We start from the raw sequence: 18,218 nt of genomic DNA on the forward strand, positions 1-18,218 counted from the left end.
CTAATAATTATGCACACCTGATATAGGGTGTTGATGTCATTAGACCACACCCCTTCTCATTACAGAGATGCACATCACCTTATATGCTTAATTGGTAGTAGGCTTTCGAGCCTATACAGCTTGGAGTAAGACAACATGCATAAAGAGGATGATGTGGTCAAAATACTCATTTGCCTAATAATTCTGCACTCCCTGTAGAATATTGTATAATTGGTACTAACACCTTAGTATCAGCACCAACACTCTACTGAATATCTAAATATAAAGTGATATTTTGCTAGCATAGCACAAATGCTAATAAAACAATGGAGTCGGTTCCAACGTTAACAGAAAAGTAGCATCTTCTTCAAGAGTTTTAAAAGTAGAAAATTTAAAGATATACCCAGTTAAAATAACACTCAACAAAGCAGCAAATCATTTCTAATCTTTGTAAAACAAGTGTTGTATTTCGTCCCTACCGACTGCCAGATGCGGTGCTTCAAGCACTAAATGTTACTTTTGCGCATGCTTTGTTTTAGAAATGCACAACAAAAATGAGTCACTCTATCACACCTGTGTCATCAGGAATGTCTATAAATTCCTGTCTCATCACAGTTTTATCTTCTAACTTGGCGGGTGCATACCAGTGTTTTTGCCATCCCAACAGCTACTAGCTTTGCGACTGTTTTTGTCAGCTGCCTGTTTTTTCGCCCTCCAAGAAGGGCTGCATAGGGTTTGTTTACCTGCCACGTGTTGAGGTTTTTTGCAGGCGGCGTTACCGTCCTCTCCCTCGACTTACTGCGTCCTTGTCTTGTTTTACTTTTGCATTGGATGCCTTCTTGCGCTGTTTGCGCTTACACGTTTGCCGTACAGGCAGTGTTCCCGCCCCCTTCCCTCGGCTTACTGCGTCCTGGTCTTTTTTGTTTTTTTGCATTAAGCGCTGCTTTCGCTTGCGCATTTGCGGTGCAGGCATCGTTGGCGGGGCCTTCCCTCGGCATACTATGTCTTCGTCCTGTTACACTTTTTTTTTGCCTTGGACGCCTCCCGGTACTGTGTGTGCTTTGGCTATTGGTGTGCGGGTGATCTTACTGCCCCCTTCCCTTGGCTTGCTGCGCCCTGGTCCTGTGGTACTGGTTGCCATGGACGCTTCCTTGTCCTGTGTGTGCTGCTGTATTGACCGTGCGGACAGCGTTGGCGCCCCCTTCCTTCAGCTTACTGCATAGTTGTCCAGTTGGGCCTTTTGCGGTGGATCCCTTCCTGTGCCATTTAGGCCCCCCTCCTGTTGTTGGCTATCCATGTGGTCTTGGGTATTTGCCCTGTTTTGATTACATTCCTTGCATTTGGTTGCATTTTGGTTACATTCCTTGTATTTGTTTCGCAGTTAGCATTGCGTTGGCGCTAACTACTGCTTTTAGCTGTCTGTTTGGCTGCGTGAGCACCCCCTGGTGTTGAGGGTGGCTCTTGCACTCCAGGTCGGCCCACTCGTCTGGGTGCTGCCACTTCTGCTGCTGACTCCTTCTGCCCCATTTGTGGCATTTATTACTACTTGGTGGAGCTACATCATACACAACGTCCTTCAAAGTATTTTGAATCCATGCAAAAAAAAGGATTTGAATTTTTGCAGACAAAATGAACTAATTTATGAATAAAGTTATGAACTGGACAAAACATCAACATCAAACTGTTTCATACATTGGTGTCTGTCTCAGCGGTAAGATCAGGCCTAAAAGAATCCAGCAAGACCCGACAAAGGTCAGCAAGTATTAAAACTCGTCCCAGCCCAAGCCCAACCAATTAACTTAATTTGCAGGACTGAGCCCGAACAAACCCGAATTTTTATATTTTATTTGTAAGAACTCAGGAGTAGGAGAGGTGATTTATGATACCATATTTAAACCTGTCTTTTGTAACAAAATCTATGTTAAACCAGACTGTATAATATTTTATTCTTTTATATTTCTATGTCTGCAGAGCTACCAATTTTCCATTATTGACTGATTTTTGATCACGGAAACATTTTATTTTCACTGGATTAAATTTCGGTCATAAATTTTATCAGCAGTACGTCCTTAAGAATCTAGAGCAGCACTTTAAAAGAGAGGGACAAAGAAGAACAATGACGGGTGTATAATTAAAAATATTGCAGCGAGAGAGAAGCCCTGCTTTGTAATGAATGACATTTTAGGGCCGACCAGGCCTAAAATTCGGGTCTGGTTTGGGCTTGTGATCTTACCTCTGGGCTGTCTCTTTTTATTGTCTTGGGGATCAAACAGTGGTTAGTTGTGGGGCTAGCCTAAAATGATCAGCCCCTTTCACCTAGTTAAGGTATACTCAGTTCTTAAATGACTAATTGTGTGTGTTTTTCTTTTTATATTATTATAAAAAGCTCATGTGTTCTGATTAATAACGACACACACATTTTGTGCATCATTGTGCAGGGCCTTCTTTTTGTGTCGTCCTTCTCTGGCTTGGTTGAGATCCCTGTGGCCAACTGCTCCAACTATGTAAGCTGCGGCGAGTGCATTCTGTCCAGAGATCCTTACTGCGCTTGGACAGGACGCCTTTGTCGGGACGTCAGGATGGCACCACCTGACAGGTAAGGCAACCAACTGGAAGGCAACCATTGAGGTGTATAGAGAGACAAAAAGGTGAAAATTGTGTCCAGGTTTCAATCTTAAAATGTAGGTAGGAACATTTTGCATGTATTTTAACTGTATGCTCATTGCTATATTAATGTACATTGACCCTTTTTTGCAGTGGGGTTCAGGTCCAAAAAGAACTCGAGACAGGAAAAATTTTGAATCACAAAGTCAGATTTTTTTTTCTTTCAAAATTATTATACAAACATATTCTCTATCATAATCCAAAGGACTAAAAACACAGGCGCAAGAATTTGTTTAGCAACACTGCCTTACAACATAGACGAGCATCTAAGTTTGCGTATTTAAAAATATTGCAGGAACAAAACTGAGTTACCTTTTGGTTCATTTAAGTATTGATAACTACGTAAAACAAACGGACCAAAACTTGTTTTTCAGCTTCCTCCACTTGCGAACCTTAGATTCCTTGATTTTCAATTCTCTAGCGGCTGCTTGGTTTTCATGCTCATGCGCATAGCCTAGAAATCAACACACCATTGCAAACGACAACACAGAAATAATTAAATTGTGTGAAAGTGAGGTTTTGGATTTAATTCATATTTGGGGGGACAACTCTTTTCAGCCTCCGGTAGCACAAAGACATTCAAATTCCTAGACGCGCTACGGCGTTAGCATCCATGAGCACTTACGCAAACAATGCATTGCGTGTGAGGTCACGCGTCTTCTTCCGCACAAGCGGGATATGATGGAAATCCATATGGAAATACGTTGAAGTCACATTTAGTTTGAAATGTGAACAATCTCACCAAAAAATCGGATTTCATCAAAAAAATCTGAATTGAGCAGTAACCTCTGCAGTGTGAAAGTCAGCCTCAGGGTGTCCCGCCACTTTACATCACACACAGGGAGCACTGCATGACGGGGCGCACCACAATTTGAAGACGATCTGAGACTCTTATGTGCACCGGGGGGAAAATATAATGGCTCTTTGAACGTAGTCAGAGAATTGTCAACACATACTTATTAGAGAAAATATATATTTTTTTTTAAGGTTGCACCCCATCTTTTTTTAAGGTTGCACCCACAAAACAAGTTGACAAAAAAAAATACTCCTTTTCAATGCAGGGTATCTTTAACATTTTCACAATTTTAACAAATGAAAACAGATTATTTTTTTTAATACTTTTTTTTTTTTTTTTTTTTTTTTTCAAAAAGTTACATTTTCAAGTTAATGTCATGGACAGGGTTGACATTTTGAGCAAAACTTTGGAAAAAAGAGGGCCACCTTTTGGTCTTATCTTACCATTGAATGAGTAGTAAAACAGCCTTACTTAGAACCTCGATTAAAAGAACAACTATCTGACACTAAATTGTTAATATTTCAGATTTTTTAAAGGCTTATATTAATGGCCATTGAACTTGAAGCCTCAACTCTGGAGTTCAATGCTTTAAATGTTTTACTTTAATGTACTAGTTAATTTTTTAAAATATATCTCACTTTAATGGTGAACACTGACAGGGTGGATCTTTTTGCTTAATATAACAGAGTGTACAATGCAAATTCCAACCACAAGCACAATGAGCTAAAAAAAATTACAAAACTCAAGTTAATGAAGTATTCCACAACTAGTCAATTAAACAGAAAAACAAACCCTGATCCTGTCACTAAATTGTTCCTTAAAGGGTCAGTTACCCCTTATTGCAAGGTAGACATCAATTTAATTTTGTTGTCATTCTTCAACGGTGCTTATTCTAGAAAAAGAAATATCAATTCATTGTGGCTAACCTGATGCTATCATGATGGTAGTGTGAATTTTCAAGTTTCAAGAGACACATTTTGAGACGCTGACTTTGCAAACATACTTCAATGTATTACTTAAGTGTTTCCACACTGTGTCAAAAGAAAAAATGCCCCACAGTCAGATTGTGAAAATCGTTTCCTTTTGCTGAGCTGGTACTGCGAGCACATCTCTAACGACTGACTTTGTGGTAAAAGCAATAGCATGTGCGCACAACATATCACTCAAGTGCAGCTGTGAGTCTTTGTTTGTCACTTTGTGTCTCAGCCACTGGCGGCAAGATGTGGAGGAGGCTGACACTTCCACCATCTGTAACAGAACCTTCTCCAGCCCCAGATCTGCAAGACCCTCAGATGCCCGTAAGTGACCTTTTTAACTCCTTCTACAATAAATTTTTTTTTTTCCTCGTATTTCAAGGCTCACTGAATACTGTTTATGTTTACTACTTTGTGCTTAGTACTCCACGGCCTCCAGTCCATTGCAGGTTGAAAAATATTTAACGACCCATTATCCCGGATCACATATTGCTGTAAGGAGGGGCCGGCAGAGCGTACTTTTTGCCGGGCATGGCGGCTCCATTTTGCCATTCTGTCCACCCAAAAAATGAACTGTACCTCAACAGCCGTTATCCCGGATCGCACATTGTTGCAAGCAGGGACTGACAAATACACTCACTCTTTTTTTCAGTGAGTGTATTTCAACCTAAAATTAACTGCACTTGTGCGGCCGCAATCAATTATCCCCAGTCGACTACTCTGCGGATTTCGAAATATCGCAGGGGTGGGGTGGTTGGGGGGTGGTCCCATTTACAAGCGATTACAGTATTCTGTTTTCAAACTACGTCAATGCAGGAACTGCAAAAAAAGTTCTATTCTTTCATCATCCTAAATAAATACAGAAAATAAAAGGTAACAATTTTTCCTACCGGTAATCATCAGTAGGAGAACCCAGGCAGGTTTGATGAGATTTGGCATATTTGAAACCATGACTCAAAAACTTCATGTAAAATGATCGATTTTATTTTAACCGTTTTCTTTATATATTTGCTTTAGTTATGCTTCAAGTATCTGAACCGTCATTTTCATATTTAAAGTGGGACATGCAATTGTGGAAATGTGCTTTTGATAATGGAATAAAGCATTTTCCCAAAAAATAGTCGCGCTGAGGATTTTATATCTGAGAAATTTTCCGGCTATTTGCACATTATTTTGTAAATGTAACTTTTGTGCCCCGTGTGTGAATTTGACCATGCATATGTGTGATTCCAGTCGGAATTTAACCCATGCCTCTTGTTTTTGATCTTTTTTTTTAAATATAGACCGTTTTGATTCATTTGATGTGACCAACACTTTTTTATTTCGAAATGCACGGGACAGCTGTTTTTCCCCAAGATCCACCAAGCTCTATTAAGCAAGCCTTGAGAAGAGGGCTAATCTAAAATCTATTCAATGCTCCCATCTGTTGGCTATAGTCAGTATTTTTTGAGCTTCTGAACTGGAGGTCCCTGCATTAGATTAAAAGAACACAATGAGAATTCGAGTCACTGTGTGACAACTTTCGGTTGTCAAAATTATATTAAAATTCCTGTCAACGGGTCGGAAGAAGTTTAATGGAAAAATAGAGGATTAATGTACAGTAATCCCTTGTTTTTCACAGGAGTCATGTTCCGGAAAGTGTCTGCACTGTTTAAAACCTGCAACGTAAAAACCTATATTCATTTATTTATTTATTTATTTACTAAATAATGTATTCATTTTATACATTGAAACCAGAGAACAAACACAACTTACCGGTGCAAGCATTTGTATTAACATGCTAATATAACATATGTATTAACATATACATACTATACTTTGTAAACGTTCTTTCACAAATAACTTCTGTACTGTCAAATGAGAATTAAAGAAAAAAATGAGTTCAGGACACTAGATTTTTACTTCACATGATACTTTGTTGCCATTATGTAGATTTTCTGGAACAAATTTAAGTCTGGTTGTGTTCCTACATAAACCATAATTTTTCTAATTATCATACATTTTTAAAAAAGCTACAAGGAGCCACTAGGGAGCGCAAAAAAAAGCCGCATGCAGCTCTTGAGCAAGTTTATCGGATGGAGAAGTCCAACTTTTTTAGAAAGCATCTTTCTCTTCTTTTTGGTCTTTTGTCTGTAAAAGTGTTTTGATGACATGATAGCTTTTAGAGAAACTTGAATTGGATTACCATTTGTTCGGCCCCTTCTCAAGGTTTCTTATTTTATTTTTTTGCCTTTTTCCTTGCCCGCTTGTTGGTACCAGATCACGGGATGATTTAAGAGTTAAGCCTGTGCAGTCCTTAAAGTATTGCATGCGTGTTGTAGGTTCCTCAAATGTTTACTACGTGTACAATTCGGAAAGCAACATCCTTGGCGTCCAGGCGGGACACAGGCATAAAACGTGTGAATCACAATGCACGTTGAAAATCTGTAAAGTAGCAAAACCTCGATAAGTAAACTGAGATACAGTAAGAGATTACTGAGTTAGCTTATAATGGCACTTAAAGAGTGATTTTTTTACACCTAAAACGTAGATTTTTTTCTTTTTTTCTTTAAAGGTTTCGACATATTTTCATTGCATATATTTATTTTTGTTGTTGTTGTGGCGGTACGGCGGATGGGTGGTTAGCACACAGCTGAGGTCCAGGGTTAAAATCCAGCCGGAACCTCTTTATGCGGAGTTTGCATGTTGTCCTCGTGCCTTGTGTGGGTTTACTCGAGGAAGTTTGGTTTCCTCCCACATTCCCAAAACATTAAAAACATGCATGTCAGGTTAATTGGCTGGTCCAAATTGTCCCTAGGTCTGAATGAGCGAGAGAGTTGTCTGTCTCTTTGTGCCCTGCGACCGGCTCGCAACCGGTTCAGGGTGTCCCTGGCCCACTGCCCAAAAATAGCTGCGATGGGCTCCAGCGTCCCCACAACCCTAGTGAGGATAAGCGGTGCAGATAATAGATAAATACTTAGTGTTGTTTCTGTTAACTCTTTGGACAGGTGTGTCGTCATGTCAGCCCATCACAATCCCCCCCAACACATTCCGGGTTCTACCCTGCAAACTGCGCTCCAACCTGGCCCAAAGGAAGTGGCGCTATAGCACCAGCGCCAGCAAGTCCCTGTACGCCACGCCTGAGGGCAGCCTAGTGGTCGTGGCCCAAGCCGACAAAACGGATACGTATGAGTGCTGGTCGGTGGAGGGGGACTACCACCAGCTGCTGGCCAACTATTGCGTTCACGCAGATCCACATCAGGAGGGTACCACCGCCGTGCTGGGTCATTCGCGGACCCCCCACGTGAAGCGCCACGAGGTCATGATCCTCCCGGGCGAGTCGCGCTCGGAGCAGTTCCAGGCTAAGACCTACTGGAACGAACTGGTGGTGGTGTGCGCCCTCCTGGCTTTCTCCCTTGTGGTCTTCTCCTTGTTCGTCATCTACCGCAACCGTGACCACATGAAGTCCGTGCTCAAGCAGGGCGAGTGCGCCGGAATGCAGCAGAAGAAGCCCAGGATGGCTTGCAAGCCCGCCGAAAGCCTGCCGCTCAACGGCAACACCATCCCGGTGTCCACGTCGGACCACAAGGGCTACCAGACGCTCAACGACAACTATATCTGCAGCACGCCGACGCGAGAATCCTCGCCGGAGAGCAAGAGTTTCTCGGACGCTTCCGACGGACGACCGCTCAACGCCAAGGAAAGCCACGTGGAGTACTCGCCCACACTCCCTCGGCCGAGAGTCCGGCTAGGCTCGGAAATTAAAGACTCCATCGTGTGAGACGGGAAACATTTCTTTTTTTGTGTGCTTTTTTTTTTTTTACAGCTCCAACAGGGTTGAGGAGACGGCAGCTGTTCCCCAATAGTTTTATTCCAGTGGTCGGCAACCCTTTTAGGAACCACAGATTGGTTTAACATCTGACAATATTCTCACTGCCCTGCCGACTAATAACATAAGTAATAATCACAATAATAATAAGCCTAAATTCGTTGTGTTATCATTACACCACCAGAGATCTATTCTAGATGACATGGGAAAAGGCATTAGATTTGATCTCATCATTTAATATTTACCCACGCTACTACGTTGTCTTGCCTTTTTTTATCTTGTAGGTGCACGTGATTGGTCGTTGTACAATGTTGTTTTGGCCGAACTAATCCCCGTAATGCTCCATTACAACATGGCGCTGTAATGGAAACAATGTGTAAAAGAAAAAAGGGTGAAAATGAGAAAAGAAAGAAAAAGTCATTTAGAAAAGAGAAAAATAAAAAAAATGGAAGAAAGAAAAGAAAAACTGAAGAACAAAAAGAAACACAGGGAAAAAAAGACAAAAAAACATTTTTGGTTTTATTGGGTACCCTTAGCAGCAAGATGGCGGAAACTTTGCTCATGTTATGTAAAATTAATGCAAATTTCTCAACCTATGAGTATTTTAAAACAGTTGTGTTGCATTAAAAACGCTGTACAACAAGGCTTTGCAATGGCGCATTGTGGGAATGTGTTCAGCCAAAACAATGTTGTACAAAGATTCACCATTCACATTGGCTTTTAATATAAACAACTAGACAACATAGTGAGTAAAATTACTGTGCGTTAAGATAAAATGTATTGCCTTTACATATGTCATCAATGGCCCTTTCACTGACGCAAGGGTTCAAGTCCCGATGTATTTAATGTTGAGCAAATTTGGTCGGCAGTATGAGTCGACTCGTGAACCATTGCTCAAATGCGATGAATTACCACGGTAAAACCTCACAGAACTTTTGACTCATTTGTAGTAGGTTAAAAAAAAGGGTGTATACACGAATTAATACAGTATAAGCATTTTTCTTTCTATGAGAGCCCAACTCCAAACGAACCCGCCACCTGATACCGCTCTGCGGCCGTGTGTTTGCCGACCACTGTTTTTCGTCAATTTTATTTAAAAGAAAAGAAAGAAAAGAAAAAAACTTGCACAGACAGACGACGCTTTGTCACTATTTATATTCTCGGATCAATTTACCTTCGACTGCCCCTCAACCCGGCGGCGCAAATGCCTCCATGTTCAGGTTGGAGGACAAAAAATTGTGGACGATGATGACTGACAATGAGGACCGGACTACAAAAAACGGATCAAAAGGGGCAGAGGAAAGGACACCAAAGGCGTTGATTCATCACTCCTGAATGTACGGCAGGAAAGGAAACAAAAAATGCAGTTGATGTGCACCAGCGACGCAATTTGAACCGTCGGGCAGGGAGCGCCTATGCTGGATCGTGCAGGTACCGCATCAAGCGGGTACACGCATAACACAAAAAAGCCAGGAAAGGCCGGACTTTCGGACATCACTAAAAGACGATCCGATGCGGTTGACCTTTTTTTTTTTTTTTAATTCTTTCTTATTCTACACTTATTTTGTGGTCAACACTGAGATTTTTGAGAAGTTTGCTTAATCTGCCACTAATAGAGAAACTGTGTTGTGTGTCCGAAAAGTCATTCCACATTTACATCACATAAGGTCAAGCTTATTCACTAGATAAACATTAGGGCTGCGTTCAAAACGACCAATTTCCAAACCAGTCATCTTCAACAGTATTATTTGGGCGCCCTCTGATGGCTCCTTGGCAGTGAGAGTACTAAAGTAATATATGGTTTTTCCTTCTGCCATAAGTAGTGCTTGATCAGCCATGTGCCTTCTGAAGGACGCAATTAAACACAATTTACAACAGAATTTGCTCCCCATTTTTCAATAACAGCAGGCGGAAAACTGCGTGTTGGATCCTAGACACTGGAAATACAGAGATGAAAAAAAGACAGATTACTACTTGTCATACGGCAGGCCGACTCCATAATAGAGGTAAAATCTTGAGCCAGAATCTGACCCAAAATTTGGGTTGGGCCAAAAAATATCAATCATTACTTTCAGGTTCGGGCCTGGCCAGGCTTTTCCCTCGCTGTTTTTTTTTTTTTGTAATTTGCTTACTTGCTGGGTCCGTGCTCTCGAGGACCTGAATCCACCCCACAATTACTCCACAATGAAAAAGAAACAAAGAGCTATGATGGTTTGTTTAAGACTTTAAAAAAATCAGCGAGAAAGAGGCCCTCTCTCATCCGAGTCCTCACAAATAAGACATGAAAAATTTGGGTTTGCTTTAGGCTCGGATCCCTCATATCAAATGAATTTGTCGGGCTCGGATGGGCCGAGCTTTAATACCTGCGGGCACGAGTCATGTCGGCCTGGATTTTTTTGGGGGGGCCCAATTTTACCTCTACTTCATAAATGTCATGCACGGGACTGCCAGTAATATTTATCAAATGCATAAATAATGCTTCATTTCTAGCATTGTTAGTTTACTTTCCTTGGATTTATGGTTAGCACTGGTACTGGTCAAAAGACTCTCCCGTAGTTGGGAAGTAAATCCAAACACAGCCTTCACCCTTCTTCACTTGCTTTCTGTATTTTCAGGTTGTCCAAATGCACAATGCTGCCTCCCATGAAAACATATTTCAGGATTGTCTTGTTACATGTAACACTCGCTACGTGTATACCCCGTTTTACTGAACAAAGCCAAGGAGTAAAAAACAAAAATATGTACATCTTCAGGGTCGCACCGGATTCTCGTTTGCTCTGTGCCAAAAAACAAAACAAAACACAAAAAGAAAGCAACAAACCTCTCGAAATGCAATAGCTCCACCTTCGTATTTTTGAATAGCAAAGCGCACACAGAGCCGTTCTCTAGGCAAAGTCATTGTGTTGAGTGGTGGGTTTTTTATACACACAAAAAAAAACACTTACCATAAAATGACATTCCAGTCAAACTACTCTAATGTCTGTAAACACTTCTCTTGCAATAATATAATCACTTGCAAACCACATAAAAACTTCACTTGAAATGTTGCTTCCGAGCAACTACCGCAATTAAAACAGCAGACGTGCTAATTCTGGTCAGATAATGTTTTCGTGGTCACTTGTTCTTTATTTTATTGTCTCCAAATAAATCCTAATCGGTATTTTTTCTTAGGTTTAAAACTAAATAAATCTGCCCCACAGACCAGAAAGCTTTAGGTCAGTTTAACGTCAACAAAAAAAATTGTCTGTCAAACTATCACAGTAATCAGACACGATTATGAAGAATATGACTTATTATTTCCTAAGTGTCTAATCGTAGGTAGGTATCTAATGCTTCTGTCTGACTACATTATTGGGGCTCTTTTTGGCAAATTATAAAATTCTCAATGTATTAAAATCAATAGTTTTGTTCAACCCCATCTTCAGAATGTAATACGTGGGGTCCATGCAAGGATCTTAATATGGAGCCCCCAGGTTTCTCCATGCACATTCCTATAACTCGATTCTCACATTATAAAAGCACAAAAAGTTGTTTGCATGGTATGTCGGTTTTCTCATTAAACTACAACTACCGGTATAAGAGCAAGAAGACGGGGACCATTTTCAGGATTTTGTGTACATGTTCAAGAATTGATATTTTTTTCTCTAAGATGCACAACACTCACATATTACAATACTAATGACTTCATACAATAGGTCATAGGTCAACCACCTCTTGGAATATATATTTGACTGAACTATAAACTTACCTCTTCGGCAGAAAACCTCACAGTGTAACAGACAACCAGTTGACAGTTGTAATTGTACAACGTATGGCACAAAAGTGATCTTTGTTGACTTTTTTTTCTTTGATTTTACAGACTCTTTGACTGTCCTAAAAATATAGTGCGTGTGTGCACGAACGCGTGTATAACTTTAAGGGACGTGGTGTAAGATGTGACGTCGAGATTAAACGGACATGATTTTAACCAAAACAAATTTACTGCCACAACTGCAAATGAGGACATTTTGGATCAAGCATATTTAAGCAGGGCATCACTATGTTTCGTAAGACGAGACTATGGCTGTTGGTAAATGGACTACATTTGTATAGCGTTTTTTATTAGTCAGTGAAGACCTCCAAAACGCTTCACAATGTACTTCACACTTAACCAATTCACACACTTACAGATAGACAGAGGCAGCCATGCAAGGCGCCTACATGTCTATCAGGGGCATTAGGGGTTCAGTGTCTTGCCAAAGGACTTTTTGACATATAACTCTGAGAAGCCGAGAATCGAACATGCAACGTCTTGGTACCAAGACAATCACTCCACTGCCTGCCGCCACACATATGTATCTATCAAAGCAAAAATGTCATAACGGAGACAATAATTGGTTGTGGGGAAAATGCCTAAAAACGGTTCCATTTTTTGAAGAATAGTCTTTTTAAATCACCAATTGATTCGTATTAATACCACATTATGAGTATGTTGAAACAATCGCTAATCGGCAAATAATTAATAAAGGCATTTGTCCGTTCGATAGCGGCCTTACTGTTAATAGATTTCACGTGCGATTATGGCCTTACCAACATCTGATAAATATGTAGAGAGCAAAAAACTGGATTTCCAAATTCGGTTGTTTGCATTAATGGCCTGACAGTAAGTCACTACGGCGATTATTGCATGTTTTCCCCGTGTCTGCGTTGGTTTCCTCCCACATTCCAAAATGCATGGCAGGATAATCGGTGACTCCAAATTGTCCCCAGGTATAAGTAAGCGTGTAAGTGGTTGCCTGTTTCTGTGTGACCTGCGACTGACTGTGACCCTGTTGAGGGTAACCATTGCAGATGATGGATGGATTGAATTATTCCAATATTGAAAGGTTCATAAATACCTCCCAAGCATAAAAAAAATCAATAATGCCATTTTCACATGAAGTTGAAAAAAAAAATTTAATTGCCCCTTTTATAACCTGAAAATTAGCACATAGTACATTTAAGACTTGCAAAAACGTTTTTAACGTTAATTTACCATAAATCCAAACAGCTAAGCATAAGATAAAACTACCAATGTACACTAATAACTTAAAAAGTCATCTCTGTCTAGACGCCATGATAGCTGATTGCTGGTTTAATTCAACCAACAGGGAAACAAGACCAAGTCAAACTACTGTTTAAATCTGCACATTTACACCATTCAATCACAATAAAAGCATATATATGAATAATGTTACAATAAATGTATACTGTAATAACACATTGCTCACCTGGTCACAAATCTGCCATTGTTATTGTGTATGCTAACAATTAGCCACTAGTTAGCTCGACTTTGCATTGCCGTTCTGGTAGCACCAGTCCTGTCTCATTACTTAAAAATGTGTCTTAAATGTAGCCTATTTAAAATAGGTCTATACTAGTACCATAATTGTTTTTTTCGAGAGCAATCATAACTACAGGTTTGTGCGTAACGTTGTGTGTTTGTTCTACTATGCAAATTAAACACAAATTTAGTATTTTTCCTTACATTTTCCCCTTTTTGGAACAAGTGAAAATTTGAATGACTACACAGGGGACATTTTTACGAGATCAAAATTAAGTTCTGCTTTCATATGCTTGATAAAGTATAAAACGCCCTTGTTGTCCAGCTCGTTTTTGTTTTTATTGCCGAGTTGGCATTTTCCATTCACAAAAACATGGGTTGTGCCAACTTTGTTAAGCACAAGCCACAACACTATGATTTTGACGATTTTTTTTCGGTATCACACACATGCCTTTCCGAAGATGTGCACAATTACCATTTGGCCTTAGTTGTCATGCATATTTATACATGACAATTTTTTTGTTTGTTTCTGAGCTGTTGAGCTTGCTTCGTTTCAGTGACGTCACGCAAAATACAGTATACTGTACCGGACATGAATGTATCCTTATTTGTTATTTAACAGCTGCTTCCCTGTCACGGCCATCACGTTGCTTTGTTTATGGTTAAGATTTTTATTTCCCAGAAAAGCAGCACAATATAACCTTCATCCGATGTATCCGTATTGGCCTCATCTAACTTAATGCAAATCTACTTAAGTTGACTTTAAAACAAAGTAGACAAATGTGATATTGCTTGCATGATTCCTTTTCTTGCTTTTTTTAAGAAAATATTGTGTTTATGATTATTTGTTTTGTAAATACTTGTGGACTGTATTTTTTGTATTTTGGAGACGAATTGTGACTGTCGTTTTTGTTATAATGTGTATTAAAAAGCACTTTATTTTAACGTTTTTAAGAAATGAATAAAATCAATGTTTTTTGACAGAACACTTTATGCAAGTTTGAATTTTTTGCCTTCACCAAGAGTGGCAAACTAAGCTCAGGGGCCACATGGTCAAAAAAAGCATTCTCACGGGTAGATTAAAGAGAAAGAGACAGAGAGAGAGAAAAGGAAAACAGGCAAATAAGAATAAAAGAGAACAGGAATACAAAGAGAGAAAGGCAAGATAAATGCATAGACGAGAAAGGGTGACAAAAATAAAGCTACAGTTGCTTTGGGAGTGGCACCTGGCATAGGCGAAATCAAGTGGAAATATTTAAAACTGCAACTCGTTTTTTCTTCACTTTTCAGTGTCGTCTTGCGGGCCGGATTCAGTCTAGCTTCTAGTATATTGAATTCTCACTTATCATTTATCACAATAAAGAACCCCCTACAGTAATATATCGTATTTTCACGCAGCTTGTCATGTCCGAGACGGAGGATTAAGAGTTCAAGGGCTTTGAGTAAAAATGAGAGTACCAAACAGATTTTTTTTTTTAACAATTTTGTTGTATCCTGGTGTTTTACTTTGTGATAAATACTGAATAAACCACAATAAAACTGGGTTTTTTTCTGTTTTTCTTGATACGAACTTGTTGCAGCCGCATGAGACTCGCGTCTAATCGGCCACTGCGTCATATGAGACGACAAAAAAATACTTTGAAACAAGGAGAGTGCGCCCTTTAAAACAGTGCGCCTGTGTGAAAATTCGGTATTTAGTTATTGGTTTCCATTTTATTAAGATACTAATGTTCATCAAATATTTATATTTTTTTTACATGTTTTCATTTTCTCCTCACCTTTGACATTTGATTTAAAATTGAACTTCTGTTTTGCCAATGTATACCACATATATGCTATATTTTGTTGTGTAACTACAGGTCTGTGTGAGAAAATTAGAAAATTGTGACAAAATTGAAAAAAATCATACATTCTGGATTCATAATTAACTGAAATATTGCAGGTCTGTTATTGTTTTAACATAGCTGATTATAAAAAAGACTCAAATATCCCATCTCGAAATATTAGTATACGTACAAAATAATAAACTACTCTAAATCTGTACAAAAGTTTGATGTAATTTATTGAACTATGGATTATTTTAGATGGATTACTTGGTTAATTGCAATTTGATGTCTTCAAGCAGATTGTGGCTGGCTTTGAAGATGATTTTAATATCAAGTCACACAGATAACAATACTACCGTAGTTGGAATGCAATTTCCTTTTCTGTGGTTACTTCACGGTGCAGTAATTGATTTGATCCAAAATTGGTTCACTTCTCAGCAGTCTTTACTGCCTCCTGGTGGTGTGTCACTGTATGTCAGTACAGTAGTTAAAACTGTATACATTAACCCTTCTAAATGGTAAATGGTCTGCATTTATATAGCGCTTTTCGAGTCAATTAAGACTTCCCAAAGCGCTTTACAATGTGCTTCACACTCACCCAGTCACACACTCTCACACACACACTTACACACTAATAGTGTCCGTGCAGGCATGCAAGGCGCCAACCTGCTTATTGGGGGCATTAGGGATTCAGTGTCTTGCCCAAGGACACTTCGACATATAACATGGAGGAGCCGGGAATCGAACCTGCGATCTCTTGATCCCAAGATGGATTTTCATCATCCACGGTGATCTTCCACAGCAGACAATACACAGCAAATGCTATCACAGTTTGTTTGTGCGTGTTGGGTGCGCGTGACTATGTGCCCAACCGTGATAGGCTAGTATATGCTGCCAAACAGCAGGGCGGACACACAAGTCAACATGTCCACCAAAACAAACTGCGAAGAATGGCAACAGATAGTATTTTACCTGTTCATTACATTGAAAAAAAATTAATTAAATCTGACTGAATAGCGCAAAGAAATACTGATCAACTGCACGTGCTCCGTGGATTGTTATTGGGTTTGAAAAGAGACTGAGGTGACATCGGGAGAAAAGGCAATAGCTGGGCTGCAGGTTTGGCTTACTGCTAAGGCTAAGTTACGTAACAAGCCCTCAAAACCTGGCTGAGCCTGTATCTTACCAACACTAGATCCAATAACCATGTGGGAAACCACTACAATTAGGCCAGTTGTATTTTAATCATCACAGAAACCAGAATCAGCCCGATTCTAGCGTGCAGCTATCCAGCTTCTCTCTACATTACTACCTTACACTAAAAGGAGAAGCCCTCCAATTTTGTTGTACTATTGTAAAATTACAATACTGTTCATTCAACTGCAATTCTGTGTTTTTATGTGTAGATCAATTTTGTTAATCATATATATTTTACTGATATCTAATACCAGCTCAGTAGCCTAGATGGTAGTGTGCCCGCTTTGAGACTGGGAGGTCGCTGGTTCGCGCCTCGACCGAGACATACCTAATTGGTATAATGGCGGCGCCCTCTGGCTGCGGCTGCATCGACTCGCTACAACGGGTCAGATGTATCGACATTTCGTTCTGTGTACATTGTTACAAAGAATGACAATACAAAGGAAATTATTATTATTATTATTATTAAATGTTTCTACTTCGCGGGGTTTGACTAAGGCGGTCCTTCTTTGGACCACACCCTGCTACGAAAAAATGAGAGATTAGTGTATACTGTATGTACATTCCAGCGTAGTGTGGTATGTCCGCCTTTTCCAGCCCCAAATCAAGCACTTTTCAATGACTTCAAAGCCAATTTTCCAATTTCTCAGGTAACATTAAATGAAGAAAAACATCTGCAATCTGCAAATTATATATGTATAATATTTATATAATATTTAATATCTGCAATTTACTTGTGATATTTACTTTTGAGTGTGCATTTATGCATAATTTGGGGATTTTGAGTAAATCGCTAACATATTTTTTTTTGAAACATCTCTCTCCGTAAATACTACCGTATTTTCCGCACTATAGGGCGCACCGGGTTATAGGGCGCACCCCCAAAAAAATAGTTTTTGGTCCTATATCTTCCATAGATAAGGCGCACCGGATTATAAGGCGCTACAATGGGAACGTCGACAAAACAGTCAGATGATTCAGTCAAACTGATTACCCCCTTAACATTCCCAAAGCTTGCAAAGAAGCAAATACGTGTCGTAGACACGTGCGGATGCGGTGTCCGTACAATGTCACTTAAATGCGTCATTTCAAATATCATTCGGAAGGTTAAAGTCTTGGAATTCAAGAAATGCCAAACATTCCTTACTTTCTATTTTCTTTTTCGCTCGCAACTTTACTGTGCATATGACAATAAACACTTGGAATTGAGTTTAATTCACTCAACTCATCACAGCAACATCAAGATCGTTCTAAAACAAGATACCGGGAAAATATAAAGCCGTATAACTCACCTAAGTTCTCACGTTCAATAATGATACGCAATCATGGTCTTCTTACAACCGTGAGTGTAGTAAATCCAGGAGAGTAAAATGTTTTCAAATACAGACTAATGAAACATGTTTCTTTATGGCGAAGTTTAGCAAGCATGCTATTCAGTCATCTTTTTCGACCAATTGCAGGGTTTGTTTTGGCCCTCTAGCGTATCCGAGGCTCCGAATAACTTCAGCCAATAGCGATCGATTTAACGGATGATTGACATATCTTTTTCGGCCAATTGCAGGGTTTGTTTTGGCCCTCTAGCCAATCCGAGGCTCCGAATAACTTTAGCCAATAGCGATCGATTCAAATGATGATTGACACATTGGTTAGCCAATGAAACACCGGTATATAA

At 39.6% G+C, this 18,218-nt stretch overlaps 1 protein-coding gene and 1 long non-coding RNA gene across 5 annotated transcripts in view; one reads left to right on the plus strand and one right to left on the minus strand.

Moving 5' to 3' along the window:
* Positions 1–14,516, plus strand: part of LOC148368019 (semaphorin-4B-like) — a 104,611-nt gene extending 90,095 nt beyond the window's left edge. For all 3 annotated transcript variants that reach the window (XM_088334731.1, XM_088334730.1, XM_088334732.1), the window contains exons 13-15: positions 2,418–2,575; positions 4,646–4,737; positions 7,401–14,516. In XM_088334731.1, the coding sequence (XP_088190857.1) occupies positions 2,418–2,575; positions 4,646–4,737; positions 7,401–8,173 (1,023 nt within the window). In that variant the 3' untranslated portion in view covers positions 8,174–14,516. The remainder of the gene's footprint in view (positions 1–2,417; positions 2,576–4,645; positions 4,738–7,400) is intronic.
* LOC148368018 (uncharacterized) overlaps positions 1–18,218 on the minus strand; it is a 532,004-nt gene that overhangs the window by 115,812 nt on the left and 397,974 nt on the right. The gene's annotated exons all lie outside the window — the stretch shown is intronic.

Source organism: Urocampus carinirostris, chromosome 4 (genome assembly GCF_059441175.1).
Source record: "Urocampus carinirostris isolate Australia breed hairy pipefish chromosome 4, RoL_Ucar_1.0, whole genome shotgun sequence".
Classification (NCBI taxonomy): Eukaryota; Metazoa; Chordata; class Actinopteri; order Syngnathiformes; family Syngnathidae; genus Urocampus; species Urocampus carinirostris.